The sequence below is a fragment of the Ambystoma mexicanum genome, chromosome 10, assembly GCF_040938575.1.
Source record: "Ambystoma mexicanum isolate Mex_15411 chromosome 10, UKY_AmexF1_1, whole genome shotgun sequence".
In the NCBI taxonomy this organism is placed as follows: domain Eukaryota; kingdom Metazoa; phylum Chordata; class Amphibia; order Caudata; family Ambystomatidae; genus Ambystoma; species Ambystoma mexicanum.
Window position 1 is genome coordinate 1,633,675,857 of NC_090932.1, and position 15,675 is coordinate 1,633,691,531.

The 15,675-nt window shown below is 46.4% G+C and overlaps 1 protein-coding gene across 1 annotated transcript in view; it reads left to right on the forward strand.

Moving 5' to 3' along the window:
• The window catches only part of TXNRD2 (thioredoxin reductase 2), a 1,379,521-nt gene that overhangs the window by 1,014,111 nt on the left and 349,735 nt on the right, over positions 1-15,675 (forward strand). Inside the window, exon 12 of the mRNA XM_069620040.1 lies at positions 3,623-3,759. Within this exon, the coding sequence (XP_069476141.1) occupies positions 3,623-3,759 (137 nt within the window). The remainder of the gene's footprint in view (positions 1-3,622; positions 3,760-15,675) is intronic.

The following is a 15,675-nucleotide window of genomic DNA, read 5'->3' on the forward strand; positions in this document are numbered from 1 at the left end:
TATTTGTGCTATTCTGTCCTGGTGGTAGTGCAAGTGCAACTGTGGGGCCAGAGGCTTCATGGAGGCAGGTTTCTGTGATGGCTAGTAGGTCAATGTTGTTGTCTGTTAGGAGGTCATGGATTTCAGTAGCATGGGCTGGTAGGGATTGCACGTTGATAATCGCGCATTTGATGTGTGTGGGTGGGTGAGATTATTTAGTGGTGGGGTAGGTGATGCCTGGTGTGTTGTGTGTAGTGTCAGTGAGGGGCTAGTTGTGGTTGGTTGGTGACTGTTTGCTGGTGTTTGAGTGTTCCGGATGAGGGGTGCGTTTGTGTGTGTTTGAGTGTGGTGCGGGAGCCTAGTCTATTGTTTCTGTTTGCTGTGGGAGTGGGTTGAGTGCTCAGTTCTGGAGTCAGTGTGCGTGCTCTGAGTCTTTCCGGTCTGCACATCGCTGTGGTGGAGGGTGGTGTAGAGCATATGTCTGCAGGTGGAAGGTATGTTTCCGTTGGTGTATGTTGAGCTGTTTGGGGGTGTGGTGATGAGTGAGAGAGCGGATAGTGTAATAATTAGGGTGAGCAGTGTGCTGTGCTCGGCAGTGAGTTTGCTGGTGACTGTGGGCATTGTAGTGTTCAGGAGGCTCGAAGTCTAGCAGTAGGGTAATTCAATTTTCCACAATGGGGCCTAAAAACACAGTAGGTAGAATAGTATGGGACAGTGCAGTTTATTTTTGACTGGCATTCTGATGGATCCTCTAGATTTTAGTTTGAGGCAGGGAACCCCCTCATAGAAACAGGGATAGACATGTTTTTAGGTGAGGAATAAGTCTTTAACAAGAAAAATGACACCTCATTGTCGGTCTCCTTCTGCAACCTTACAGATAGCTGGATGGTTTTACCGACTGTTCATGCATGCATCGTTCTTATATGCAACAGCAGAAATCATTGCTCTACCTAGTTCTCCTGTCCACATAAAGTCACTTCCTGCCACATTTCTGTGGATGTTTGATTTACAAGCTTCACAATAGAATAATCACAGATTTTCTTTAGACTTGTTATGATTTTGTGTTTTATTTGCATTTAAAACACATGTGTGGCTCTTGAGAGGATGAGGTATGATGACTGTGACCTCTCAGAAGAGGTACATGAGTGGTGTTAGTGGATGCATGCAGACCATCTACGAGATATCATTGTACGTGTGCATGTGTAGAAAGTTTGAGATGTTGTGTAGGGAACGTAGGATATACCTCATCACTTGTCCCACCAGTGATGGGGTTCCTTCTGTTACTACCCTGAGCTGGCCTTCAGATAGGCACAGTTAAGGACTACTTGGAGGCTTTGTCTGTGTTCTTGAGGTCGCTGGATAAGGAGTCTTTCTCCACAATTCCATTAATGACCCAATTTCAGAAAAGCCTTGTAAATATGTTCGGGCCTATGCCGTTTCTGGTTACAGAGTGGGACCTCAATTTGGAATTATTTGATGGTGGCTCAGTTTGAGCCAATGCATTTCTGTTCTATCGGCCTCCACACCCCCCTACTCAGGCTGGACCCTAAGAGGGCACTCAGCTTCTACGTAGCTAGGACGGCAGAATGTAGGCGTGATGACCAACTCTTTGTGGTCTTCTCTCTGTCCAGTAAGGGTCTGGCTGTGTCCAAACAGACAATTTCTCGCTGGATAATTCTCTGCAATGCAGTGTTATCAGAGCGTGGGAAAACATCTGCCTCCAGGCATCAGGGCACAATCTACCAGGGGCCTGGCGGCAACATCTGCCTTGCAAAGGGGTGTATCAGAGAAAGAGATGTTGAGCAGCGACCTGGTCTTCACTCCACATGTTCACTAATCATTATTGCTTAGATGTGACGTGTGTTTCTGATGCTCGATTCGGCAGAGCAGTGTTGCAGAGCTTCCTGGTCTGAGGGGTTTCATCCCACCTTCGCACTCTACTGCTTTGGGAGTCTATCAGATGAGAAATCTGCAGGAGAATGCAATCCATTGAAGGAGAAATGAATTAACTGTAATATTCTTTCTTTGGGTTCTTCTACCACAGATTCCTCATCCCCTTCGCATCCTGCCACGATATGAAAGTGCTCTATTGCTCTTTTCTGGTTGTTCTCTGCTAAAAAGGATGAGAAGTTGAGGTGATAACGATTAGGTGTTAGGCTTGTTTGGTGCCTCTTGCATTTGGTACTGTCAGTCGGTTGCTTTCAGTCCGGTGTCCGATCCTTCCAAAAAAGAAGTTGTGTTTTATTGCTATAATTAAGCCGAATCCCATGAATTCTTCGTCCGTGGCTGCTGAGTTTGGGGTGGGGAGGGGGAGGGACAGATATGGGGGCACAGTGACATAGTATATATATGGCCGATGTCATGTCCGTAGTCTAGGATAGGAGTGCCACGGTCGAGTCAAAAGCAGTTGATGTACTGGGCACCCTATAGAAAAATGTTTCGAACAACTGATGCTGGAAGGAAATGTATCAGATGAGGAATCTGCGGGAGAAGAATCCATATAAAGAACATTACGGTAAGTAATTTATCCTTTGAACTGTCTCGAGGCCGACTTGACCCAATGAAGCGCATCGCCTCAATTAGTCGTCCGCCGGCTCGCAGTTGTGGAAGCACCTAACTCGCGTCCCGAGCACTGACTCGACCCAAAAAAAGCATTGTCTCAACCGACTTGACCTTTTGGGAGCCATGAACTTGACGCATCTCAAACTCCAACTCCATTCACAGAGAGCCCTGTTTCGAAGCAGCCCCGACCCCCATGCACCTTTGGAACAATGAAACTGAACTGTCTCGACACCGGCTCAACTTCAGAAACTCACGGTCGAGCACCGAAGAGAAGCAAGGTATTTAGGATTATCGAGAGATAAACGAATGAGAACTAAGACCGCATTTATTTTGTTTTTTTTGTTAATGCAGGGGAGACACCCTGCTCCCTCCCCTCACCTTACCTTAACTATTACCCTTAACCGACACCACACTGATATTATACAAAAATGTCCCAAAAATTTGAAATTGTTTAGTAAAAAATGTGGTAATTTCTCCCATTTGTTATTTTATAGTCCATCATTTCTTCGGATTCCAGGTATTTGTGGTTGTCCTGTCCCCGTGAGCAAGCTTACTGGGCCCCCAATGACTTATAAGACCCAACTCATTGCCTTTTTAAGAAACGTTCATGAACATTTGACATTTGTTGCTCAAATCAATTGTCTGCCCAGAGTACCCCCTTTGTTCTCAAAGTTTGCATTCTCTGTCTCATTACAGGGGTGTTTTAGTGTTTTTAATTAGTTGTTTTCATTATTCGTTTTTATAAAAATTCGTATTTTTATAAACATATGGTTGGACAGTCTTTTATTTTGGTGCCATAGTGCTATTGTTGTTTGCATTGTTTCTGTACCAACTCGAACCCCTACTGAAGAGTATAGCCTGCCGTTGACCAACATTACTGAAGGAGGCAAAGAAGGTTTACCTGTCGGACTGTGCCTATTGCAACTTTGATTGGGATCACTGGTGGTTTAGTAGCTTGGGGCGAAGAGTGCCATTTAGCCAATTATCAAACCTGCACTCGTGCCGAGCATTAGTTATTTTGTCACAGCCATCTTTTGGGGTTGGTAATCTTGTTTTTTCTTATTTGTCTTTTGCCTTACAGGCCGGGCCCCAGAAACAACGTCTTTGAATTTGGAGAAGGTTGGAGTCAAATTGAATACCCAGTCTGGGAAGATAATCGTGGATTCCCTCGAAGCAACGTCCGTCCCGCACATTTATGCAGTTGGAGACATAACAGAGGTACATGGAGGGTTCTTTTAAATTCTACCCATGAACTACAAAGCCTTTGGTTTCGTTCTTAAAGACTGAAAGACTGGACTTTGTTGGTGAATCTGGTTTACAGTGGCAGTAATAGTCATATTTTCAGGAATCATATTTCTAGCATTCATTCTGCGCTCAGCACCGTCTTATCTTCCGTTTGGGCTTGCTGCCTGTTTCATAGAAGATTGAATGAAATCATTGCAGTATGGTTGACTCGAACCATACCTTGCTACCAGTCTCAAAATGTCCTGGTCCACTTTGCCCTATTAGCATGCTTTTTCATTAGGTTTTTATATATATTTTTATTAGTAGATTTTACATAATTGCAGAAATGTAAATGATAGAGAAGCTGTAACTAACATTATTAAACATATCTGTAAAACTGGAGAACAATTGAACTTAACAAAACAATTTGGTTTAACCCACCAATACACCCTGGATCCTCCTAATAATGGGAAAATTAGGAGGGAGAGTAAGTGCGGAATAGGAAAGAGTGTGGGGCTTTACTACCAGATAAACCAGGAAGTCGTTCAATTACCCATAAATGTGCAAAGATAAATTCCACATTGCTGTGAAAATGTCTTTTGCTAGTCATCCTATGCAACACTCTCAATGATAGCCTTATCCAGAATGCCCTGAATCCAGTATTTAAAGCATTACCTTTTATTTATTTTTAGAATTCCAGCTTCTTCAGGTGTTTTTTTAAAATTATTTCTATCAAGACCACTTTTATAATCAAACTCTTCGTTAACTACGTTACGTAGCGATTTCGGAAAAATCACTAGAGTATTATGTATTTTTTTTTTGTCTGGGTCACAGGCAAAAATAGAACTAGATTTATTTTAATAAAAATGTCTTGATCCGGGCCCATAAGGCAAATCTTACTGTTTCCTTTGGATGTTTCTCCTCTTTGAATAAATCTCTTCTGGCAATTGACCCTAGCTACTGCCTCAGTTTCTTCTTTTCTTCTGCGTCCTGATGCCTGTGGGCTCTGACGCGATATAATCCGACAAATAAATAATTGTAGAGAAGGGCTACTGCAGGACCCAGAAAAAGGTATTATGTTCTCACGTATAAGCTTTGTGCCTCCTTATCTTTTTTCAAGCAGAGTTGGTTTTTCCTGTGTGTTGTCCATAATCTTTATAAAGTATTGATATTCAAGAAAAGTATGCATTCAGACGAAAGCTGTGAACTTTGATAAAGCAGTAAAGTTTGGTTTGCCATAAACCTTGAGTAGCTAATTGTTAATAAGCCCTGAAGTCAAACCTGTGTCTCCTACAGATTCCTCATCTATAATATTTGCAGCACAGCTGAGCTCCATGCCGACTCTGGCTTATGCCTATATGTACCCTGCACTGGACATGGCATTGTGGCCAGTATATTTTGAGGTGCTGCACCCCATGCCCTAATTTCCTTTGTTCCGTGCACTACTTCAATAACAAGTTCTTTGTTAAAAAATAAATGTTTAGATGACATGTTCATCCCCACAAAGACCTAGTGCTTCAAGCCATGTACGGATTGCATGCGATAAATATTGGTATCCTAACTCCATTGAATTTGTTTATACTGCCTAGGGAAAGATCACAGCACCCAGGATTGTGGATCGTGCCAACACATGGCCCTTCCAGAGCAGACAGCAAAACTTTTACCCTTTTCCATGAGGAAAATGTTGTAACAAAATGATTTTGGTTAATATCGCAGGGTGCAGAGGCAGAGCGTCAATCAGGAGAAAAATCCCCTGTCTGTAAAACAAAGACGCAGCAGCACCGTAAGATGTCGCACTCACCTAGCAGTTCCTCCCTGCAACCATTCTGCTTCCTCTTTGAAGAAGAGGAGTCACTTATCTAAGATCTCCGCAGAGGCAGCTCCACAGGTACCATTTCCAACCCAATCCTCAAACTCGAAGGAATGAGAAGCTGTCAGGCTAAAAATGCCTTGACATCTTAGCAAAGGCACTGACAGTACCATCAAGGCCCACCGTGCATCTAAAAGCCGTCAGGGACCCCTCAAGAGACAGAGACTGTGTGTTTATGGGCCAGACCCTACCTGCTGTTGGCAGAGACCCATCCCGGCACCGACAGGCTTCACCTTTAGGCGTTGAGACCTCAGCGCTGACACTGGCCTCTACTTCGGCGTCATAAGCATGGGCCAACACTTGAATATGCTCCTCTTCCTATGGGACCTTTTATTTCAAAAATGGGTCACATATTTGTTATGTTATATGGCATTTGTATAGGACCTACTGCCATTGGTATGGCCTCAAAGAGCTGTGGGGTTGAACGCCTTTCGGAGGACCATAGTCAGTGGTGCGTGATGTGAAGGAAGGATTTATAAAATGTGTGTGCATTTTTATCCAGCACAAAGGTAAACTGGAAGTGGCTAGATTCCTAATAGCAGCCCATAGGTATCAGATAAGAGGATGGATGCCGTGATAGAATCTCAGGGGAGTGGGAGAGTCAAGGAGACTGAGTATGTGAAGAACTGGACCACATTGTTTTATGGGTACTCAGCGGTAGCCTGTTGGAGGTGGTGATGTGTGTTTGGGTGGGTTTGTTGCAGGTTTATGGGGGTACGTGGGCCGTTCCCCTGGGTGGGATGCAGCTATGTTCTGTTCTTATGGAGTGCTTAACATTCCAGCGAAGCAGGGCTGACACCTAGATAGATGTGGTCTTGTAGAGCTTATTAAAGGCCTGACTGAGATGCATTTCATGGGGGGCTATGTCCCGCCCTTTTGATTCCTCAGAAGCCCCTGCATTCCTGTCAGAGTGGGTAATAGTTCACCCTGGAAATGGCCTAGATCTGTGAGTAAGCTGAGGGGAAGAGCAAGGTTTTGTGAGCCTCAAGTTCCAGATGGTGGTGCTTGGACTGAGAAAGAGGACCCCCCTATCCTCGTTGAGTTTGCCGCTGAGATGGCAAGGAGTGATGCGCCTGATCTGAGGTTTCTGATAGGCCTGTAGCATGTACGTTTATGCTGCGGATATTCTTGTCCTGTGTTTTGGCAAGGGCTTGGTGGGCGATGCGCATTGCTTTGAAGGTGGATCGTCGTCCGATCGGCAGCCAATGAAGGACCCTGAGGGCCAGTGTGATGTATTCTCTAGGGCCTAGGGCTAGGAGGAGCATCACAGCAGTGTTTTGAACCTGTTGGGGTTTTCTTAGCTGTGATGCTGGGGCCCACAGATATAGTGTGTTGGCATAGTATAAGTGAGAAAGGATAACAACGATCGGGTTGTCTCTGTGTGGGAAGGTCAGATAGGGAACGATACGGTGGCGAATGTGCATGTGTAGGTAGCATCATGGAATTGGTGCAATGTGATAGTCAGGTCCACGTCCATAATGCATCTGAGGTTTTTTCCTGTGTTGGAGGTGAAGGGGGGTGGGCCTAGAGAGAGCAGCTCTAGGATGGATTGGGGAGAAATGGGAGTTCTTCCCGCAGAGCATGATTTTGGTTTTTCCTGGGTTGAGAAGGAGGTGGTTGGCAGTCATCCAGTGTTCGATTTCTGAGAGACATGATGCGAGATCAGGGGAGGTGGTGTTTGGGCCCTTAGGGATTTTGAAGGTTATTTATATTGATGTCTGCATAGTTATAGCAAGAAAGGCCGTAGGATCTAATAAGTGTGATGAGGGGACTCGGGTAGAGGTTAAAGAGCAGAGGGAGGAGAGAGAGGCACCTTGTGGCACTCTGTGTGCTGTTGGTGGGGGAGGTGAGGAGAAAGAAGGCATGTGTGTTCTAGGATGTGGTTCTGGGATTTGAGAATTTTGATGGTTAAGGTGAACCATCTGGGAGAGAGAGGCCTTGTCTGCTAGAGAAGGAACTAACTGGGGTGAGTTGGCTGAGTGATTCCAAGAGCCAGATGTCAAAGTGGTCGGATGGAGATTTGGCCTGTAAGTAGCAGTGTGGTGGTCAAAGAGACAAGTAAGGAATCTACCCTGTCGGGAGTTACTTTGACTTTCTTCCAGAGACTGGAGAGGGGTAGGTGGCCCCGGAGCTACCAGAGGAGAAGGAGGCTCTACCTTTTAGAGATTGAAGAGGATGGCTTAGTGGTCTGTCTAGATGAGTGTGCGAGGTGACAGTGTAGTGATGAGATCCGGTGAGCTGAAGATTGCGTCAAGGGTGTGGCCTGCAGAGTGGGTAGTGCCTGAGACTAGTTGTGGTCCATGTAATGGGGTTCCATGTTGTCCACTAGGGATTGTGTCATGGTGTGTGGGATATCGAACAAGATATTGAAGTCCCCTAATATTGTGAGGAGGGGGTGGGACACCAAGATGTCTGCTAAGGAAACACTAAGGGATTCTGCAAAGCATCTATTGTACCCTGGGGGTCTATATGTTATGTTATGTTATGCATATTTATAAAGCACGCGGTCACCCAAAGGTATCATGGCGCTGAAGTGAGAAAATCACGGCCAGAAAGCCAAGCCAAAAAGTCTAAAATAAGAGAGTTTTAATGGCCTTTCTAAAGGCCAAGTAGTTAGGGATTTTTTTTCTAGCCACTGGAAGTTCATTCAATAGCTGTGCTGCTGCAACAGAGAAAGCACGTCCTCCAATCTGGGCGTGCTTGAATGTAGGGACCATTAATAAATCAGCAGAGGGAGAGCGCAATGTCCGGCGAAGAACGTAGGGCGGAAATTTGGCTTGGAAATATTCTGCACCTTGGCCATGAAGAGCGCGGTAAACGATACAGAGAGCTTTAAAATTAACTTGCTGCATCAATGGGAGCCAGTGCAGGGTTCGGAGAACCGGTGATATATGGGCTCGATATGGCGAGCCAGTAGCAATACGGGCAGCCAGATTTTGAAGTCTTTGCAGCCGATAGATCAAACCCTTTGGTTGCGCCAGGTAAAGGGAGTTAAAATAATCTAGTCGAGAGATCACCATGGTCGCCACCACAGGAGGACGAATGGGGGCTGGTATCAAGGGGAGCACTTTTTAAAGTGTTTTTAGTTGGAAGTGGCCAGATTGGCACACGACTTTAACCTGTTTGTCCATAGACAAGGATGCACACAGTACTACCCCTAGGTGTTTCACCTTGTCCACCAGAGTGGGGAGGGGGAACCAGAGAGAAGGATCAGGGGGGCAACCCATCACCTCAGTCTTGTCTCCATTCAACTTGAGCCAGTTGTGTTTCATCCACCCTCCCACGGCCGCCAGGCACCCATGCAAGCATGACGACATCTCAGCCTGATCAAAATCTAATCGGATCAGGATCTGAGTGTCGTCCGCATATGAGTAGCATCTGACGCCGAAGGAGCTGATGAGACACACAAGGGCCCAAATGTAGATGTTAAAAAGAATTGGAGACAGGGAGGAGCCTTGTGGCACTCCACATCTGAGGTTACAGGGGGCAGAGAAAAAAGGAGGCATCGCGAGGGGCTGGGTACGATCCACCAGAAATGAGGTGATCCAGGCTAGTACCTGCCCAGATAATCCCATCTGGGCAAGGCGGGACAGCAGGATGGGGTGGTCAACCGTGTCGAAAGCCGCTGACAGGTCTAACAAAATCAGGGCACCCATTCTACCTGCGTCAACCAGCCTGGCCATGTCATCCTGGACAGCAACCAGAACACACTCTGTGCCTCTACCCGGTGGGAAACCCGATTGAGCTGAGTCAAGTAGACCTGAAGATTCAAGAAATGTAGAAAGTAAGGGTGACACCAGTCATTCTAGAAGCTTCGTGAAAAACGGGAGAAGAGAAGTAGGACGGAAATTAGACAGAAGGGAAGGGTCAAAGGATGGTTTCTTCAAGAGAGGAATCACTCTGGCAATCTTCAACTCTTGAGGCACCCGACCGGACTGGCAGGAGATATTAATGGCTGCTGCGACATATGTAAGGAGGGCCTGGGCGATCTGTTTCATCACAACCAGCGGGAGGGATGAGCACGAAGAGGTAGAGGTGATCAAAATGGCAGTATTGCTTACACCACAGTGCCCTGAGAAATCCCAGGTGCAAAGCCTCTGTGAGAGGAACTTCCTCCACAGGTTGCCAGTTGGAGGGAGAATTTTCCAGTTCCGCTTGGATTGGTTCCACACCACGTCCAACACTTGTGCCTTACAGGTTGTTCCACAGCATTACTGTCTTCCTTTAATTCAACGCCCTCAAGTCCACCCTCCTCTCATCCCTTCTTTATCCCCTACTTTTAGAGGAGATCTGCCAACTTCTGGTGAAGATTGTGATCAAACAGGTTTCATGTTCGGGAAGATGCTGGTTCCGAAGGAGTATGGGGGCTTGCGTCCCATTCTGGATTGTAGGCCTCTGATTCTGTACTTGTGCAAGGACAATTTCTAGCTCAGATCATCCAAGCCGTCGACCAGCAGGACTGGATGGTGTCACTGAATCTTCAGGATGCCTACTTCCCTCTGCCGATTCATGTGAAGCACAGGAGTTACCTGAGATTTGTTGTATACCAACATCATTACCAGTTAAGTCCTGCCATTCGGTTTTCTTCAGAAACCAGTGCTTTCCCAAATCTGCTGTAAGTGGTGGCAGCTAGCCTTAGGAGAGAAGGCATTCATGTCTTTCTCTACCTGGCCAACTGGATCATCCAAGCTCAGCCTCCAGACCTGGTGTCTGCATATCTGTTCTGCATATGCATCCTATTGCACAGCTTGGGCTTTCCCCTGAAATTCAAAAAGTCTCCAGTTTTGCAGTCCCAGTCCCTCCAGTTCATCTGAGCAGTCTTGGACATGCACTTGGGCAGAGCATGTCCGCACGAGGGCAGTGTGTCAAACATCTATGTCCTCAAATGCCAGATGATAGGGAGGCATTTTTGATATATCACAAAAGGATGATGAAATGATAGAGCATAAATAATCTCAGAAACGTGTTATTAAGATACCCCCTTGTTACAATAGTATCTCCAATCCTAAGAACAAGTTCCTGCCTCATTCTGTCTGCGCTTGCTGGGTGACATGGCCTCCCACGTTCTGGTAGTTTGATGCCTGGTTGCGCATGAGATCGCTTCAGCGGCTCCTTTGTTGCCAATGGTCTCAGTTTCAATGGAACATTATCGGATCTTCTGCAGTTATTGTCATGTTTCTTGTGACCTTGTATGGTGGTCTCTGTGATGGAACCTGTTAAAAGGGTTGTTGCTTCGACAACCCGGTTCTCAGGTAACGATGGTCACCAAAGCATCTCTGAAGCATCAGTCCCGAGACTGAAGCATTAGTCTAGTGAATGTAGCTCAAGGGCAACGTGGTTACCTTGGAAGCAAGACGACACGTAGCAACACAGGTTCGATCCCCGGGTCTGCGCTTAGAAACCTAATTATAAATAACCAATTAAAATGTTTTTTCAAATTTAAAAAAGTATTAATTGGCACACATCTGTCGGTGCTGACCGTGAGCTGTCTATTTTCTTCCCAGGAGTCTCAGCTGCCACCACTTCAACTTGCTGGTGTTAAGGGCAATCACGCTGGATCTGGTTGCCTTCTTTCCCTCTATGGAAAACAAGACTGTGCTGATTCTGACGGACAATACAGTGGCCATGCACTACCTCAACATGCAAGGTGAAATGGGTCCCTTGCCACTATGGAGAGAAGCAATGTGACTGTGGTTCTGGGCTCTGGAGAACAACATGGTTCTGACAGTGGCTCACCTTGCTGGAAAAAAGAACCACAGTGGATGCCTTGAGCAGACTCGCTTTGGCCTCCCATGAGTGGGAGCTCTGCCAGAAAGTTCTGGAGGTGCCTTACCCCACTGGGTAACTCCTCAGGTTGACCTCTTTGCTACCTGCTACCAGTGTGAACAGCAAGTGTGAGTTGTTCTGCTCCAGTGAATTTCCTATGCAGGGAGCTCTGGTAGACTTGTTGAAGGTCGACTGAATTTTCAACTTCCACCATGCATTCCACTGATCCCTGTCATTCCTATAGTTTTCAGCAGGACAACAATGTTCAGGTCCTTGTTGATCATAATTTCTTCGCACTGGTCTCGGAGAACATAGTATGCAGAGTTGCTGGACATGTCCATCTGCCCTCGCTGGCGCTGTCATGATTCATGCCCCTCATGTCCCCAGCCCACCAAGATGTCAGGCTGGAGCCAGGCCACGATCACCTACATGGCCCTTGGGGGCCTCTCCATCCCTCCAAAGACCCACTTAGAGTCAGACTTGGTGCTTGTGGCACCAGATTCACTCACTCCCATAGGATAACATTGGGGGTTGGACTTCTAGTGCATTGATGGGGACAAGATGGATGCCCCCACATAATTCGGTTCCCAGAACTGCATGTGCAGTCTAGTCTTTTGGGTGTGGTTCAGCCCAGAGACACCTGGGATACCCAAAGACTATTTAAGCCACGCCCAGGCTGAGAAACATGCTTTGTGTTTTCTGCACTTGCAGCGTGACACTCACCGTGTTCGGATCGGGCTCCAGTAGGCCTGCATCTTTCTTCTGCGCTCAGCTCCTGCAAGAACAAGAACACCGTTAGGCGCTTCTGCCCATCATTCATCGCTTCTTCTGTTCTGCGGGCATCTTCGGCGGAGTCATTCCCATCCCAGCACGTCGCTTCCTAAGGAAAAGGGAAAAGAACAGAAAAAAGGCATTAGTAAGCATTCAGCAAATCTTCGCTTATTTTTTAAAGACTGTACGAGCTTCAAACGCTTACCTGAATCCCAGCCACTCTGGGGAACTCTGTCTCCGGAACTTCTCATCCATCTGCAAGAGGGAAAAGACACTCCAGGTTAGCGTGGAAACCGCGATATGCGGTTAGCACCGCATACCGCGCTTACTCACCGCATTTCTTCTTCATAACCGGCATCCATGCTGAAAACATCGCGGCACCTAAAAGACACAGAAAAAGAACTCGGTTCAATACAAATACGAAAGGGTCGCATCGCGCATCACGCTCTCACTCACCTTTAGTGCTACTCATCTCTGCAGCACGTCGCCATCCCCGGACGCCGGCCGTCATCTAAGGAAGGAAAGGAACGAAGTTAGAGAACTGTTCAAAAGACTCATTATACTTACCTGTCGGACTCTTGCCAGTGATGTAACTAGGCAGCAACGAGCCCGCATCAATCAACGCGCCCCTGCGCTGAAAGCAGGACGCAGAGCACACTTTCCAAGTAAACAAGGTGAGCTGTGGATCAAAGGGAAGCGTTGGACCCCGGGGAAGAAGGTTTTCAAGCACACAGAGACAATATGGAGTAAAACTCTACCAATCCTGTGTTTCAGGCCCAGTCTCCAGTCGAGTAGACTCCAGGGAAGGGTTCAAGGTCGTAAGAGGTCAGAACAGGCTGAGTGACGTCCCCGTGGATACCAGGTGAGCGTTACAGGCGCCTTCAGAAGAGGGTGGACCTGCTCTCCCAGTCGCAGGGCCTGGTCCTTCCACCGAATGTCAGCAGCCTGCTTGGTTGCTGAGAGGCTCAGATACAAGGAGTGGGACATGGCAGACAACAACCTAGATGTGCTCTTCTCCACTCAGAGTCCTGAAGCTAAGTCCATTTATCCCTGCAGATTGTTTAAAATGTTAGTTTGAAGCCGGGAGAGGGATCCCGAGACCCTTCATCCTGTTTTATAAACTCTGTTTCGAATTTCATGCTATCTTTGGCCAGGACAGGCCTGTAAATGTGAAAGTGTTGGGCCACTATCTGGATTTTTAAAAGGCCCAGAGCAAGGCTATTTCTTCCCTATTCACATTATTATTCAATGTTTACAGGGTTCCACCACACCAATTTGTGGTTCCGACGTGGGATTTGAATTTATCATTAACCAATCTTATGCGCACTCAGTTTGAGCTACTACATTCATGTTTTATCCGGTAACCCAGCATTAGTTATTTTCCGGGTTGCCATCACGTCTGCGAGACGGGCGAGTGAGCGCCAGGCATTGTCTATTAAAACTCCCTATTTGTGTTTTCCAAAGCAAAGGTAACACTGAGAGTGAGGCTGTCTTTCCTTCTGAAGGTGATCTCAGATATTCGTCTCTCTCCTGAGATTCATCTACCAGTGTATTTTATCTGACTTATCCTTCCAAAGCAGAATAGCTGTTCCATCAACTAGACCGGTGCATGCCCTCAGCTACAACATCTCTTGGACAAGGGACGACTGGAAATATAACCAGCTTTTTGTGGATTATACTCGTGCTTCCAGGGATGTAACGAAAAAGACACTGTCAAGGTGGATCATCCTCTGAATCTCATAATGCTGTGATCTGGCTAGTAAGGATCTGCCTGAGGGTCTGGAGCTCATTCAGCCAGGTGAATCGCTGCCACCTCTGCGTGCTGGGAAGGTACCTGTTCTGGACATTTTACCAGGTGGCTGCATGGACCTCGCTGCACACGTTCGCCAAACATTGCTGCTTGAATTTCCAATCAGGGCATGACAGTCATTTTGTTAAAGCGGTCCTCCAGCGTTTTCTGTTACAGGTGGTGTCCTTGCTCTCCTCCAGATATGGGAGTCCATCATAGATGAGGAATCAATGGAAGGAAGGAATACATTAGAAGAACAAATTACTTGCCTCTCTGTAATGTTCTTTCTGGTGGATGTTTCTCCCACAGATTTCTCATCTCCCTCCCGTCCTGCCACACTTGGTGGATAGGTTGTACACCTTTGGTTCCGCTGTCCCTCTGTGTCAGAATGCTAGGAAAGATGGGGTGGAACTGATGTTGCAGGGCGTGGCGCCTCACTTTACAGTGACTCTGGCTCATAGAGGTGTTGTGCGACACACCATTTGAGCTGTGCCGCCTGATGGTAGAAATGTTTCCAAAGATCAGTTGTGCTGGCAATAGAATATCATGGGTGTATGTCTTTACTTTGCCAGCATTTACTGAACCCCCCCTTCTTTTCTAACCCATATTCATATCCCCTGCTGCCCCTCGACCCCAAACCTAACCTTATGCTATCCCTAAACACATGAATTACCATCTTCACAAGGTGAAGGTGCAGACAAAGTAAAGGCATGACAAATATAAGGAAGGCATGGTATCAACAGTAAGAAAGACACGAGTGACCACAGTTCAAGGGTGTTTATGGAACTTCAGTTGGGTTTGAAAAACACCTATCTAATCCTAAATGTAAAGAGGGGAACATGCTACGACCATCAAATAATAATGATGCAGTCCTAGTGGTGTCTTGTCAAAATAAAAAGGACCTATACTAGTAAACCTATTGCCAATCCTTACCTCTAATTACAAAGAGTGTGGGAAACAATGTTAGGCAAAAGAAAAGTGTTCAAGAAATAATATGTCCGGATATTCAAGCCGTTGGCTTCCCTTCCACAGGTTTTCAGCACGGGACAAGGTGGCACACTAGAGCTTAGCACAGTCTTTGGCCTCTCTAGCACAATGGTGCAGTTCAGAATTTCAACATCATGGCCTTCTGTGTCAAGGTTTCTTTGCCATTCAAAGTCTCTTCTTTCAGAGGGCCTGATGCAACAAACAAAGTTCCTTTCCTTTTTGTATTTCACATATACACAATTTTCTTTGGTGATTCACTGTTCACCCTGGATCCCCCTCCGCCGGGCTCATATCTGCTTTGACACAAAATCTTTAATCAGTCTCCCTCTACCCGGCTCTGACTAATGTATCTATTGTAACACAAATCTTTACTGTATCAAAATCGAAGACTTTCGATTGTGTGCGGGATTTGGCTTGACCTGTCGCAGGACCACTTTGATTCACAATCCTTTGCCACTCTTTCACTTTTGTCAACTCTCAGCGGGATACCTTACAGAGACCTTCAATTGAGCACACACGCAGTGGCGGACCACTCTGTCACAGGTATCATATTTTGCTTTCAAAGTTCAATCAATCATCTGCAGTTCAACTTTACTCGCAAATTTTTATCACACGTGTTTCATACAATGCTCGTTCCAGCACTCGCCATACATGTTGTCGCTTGCAACCTTGGCTTCAACATAGACCGGTCTTGTATCGGTCCCCCCATCTCACTGGCTGTGTTGAT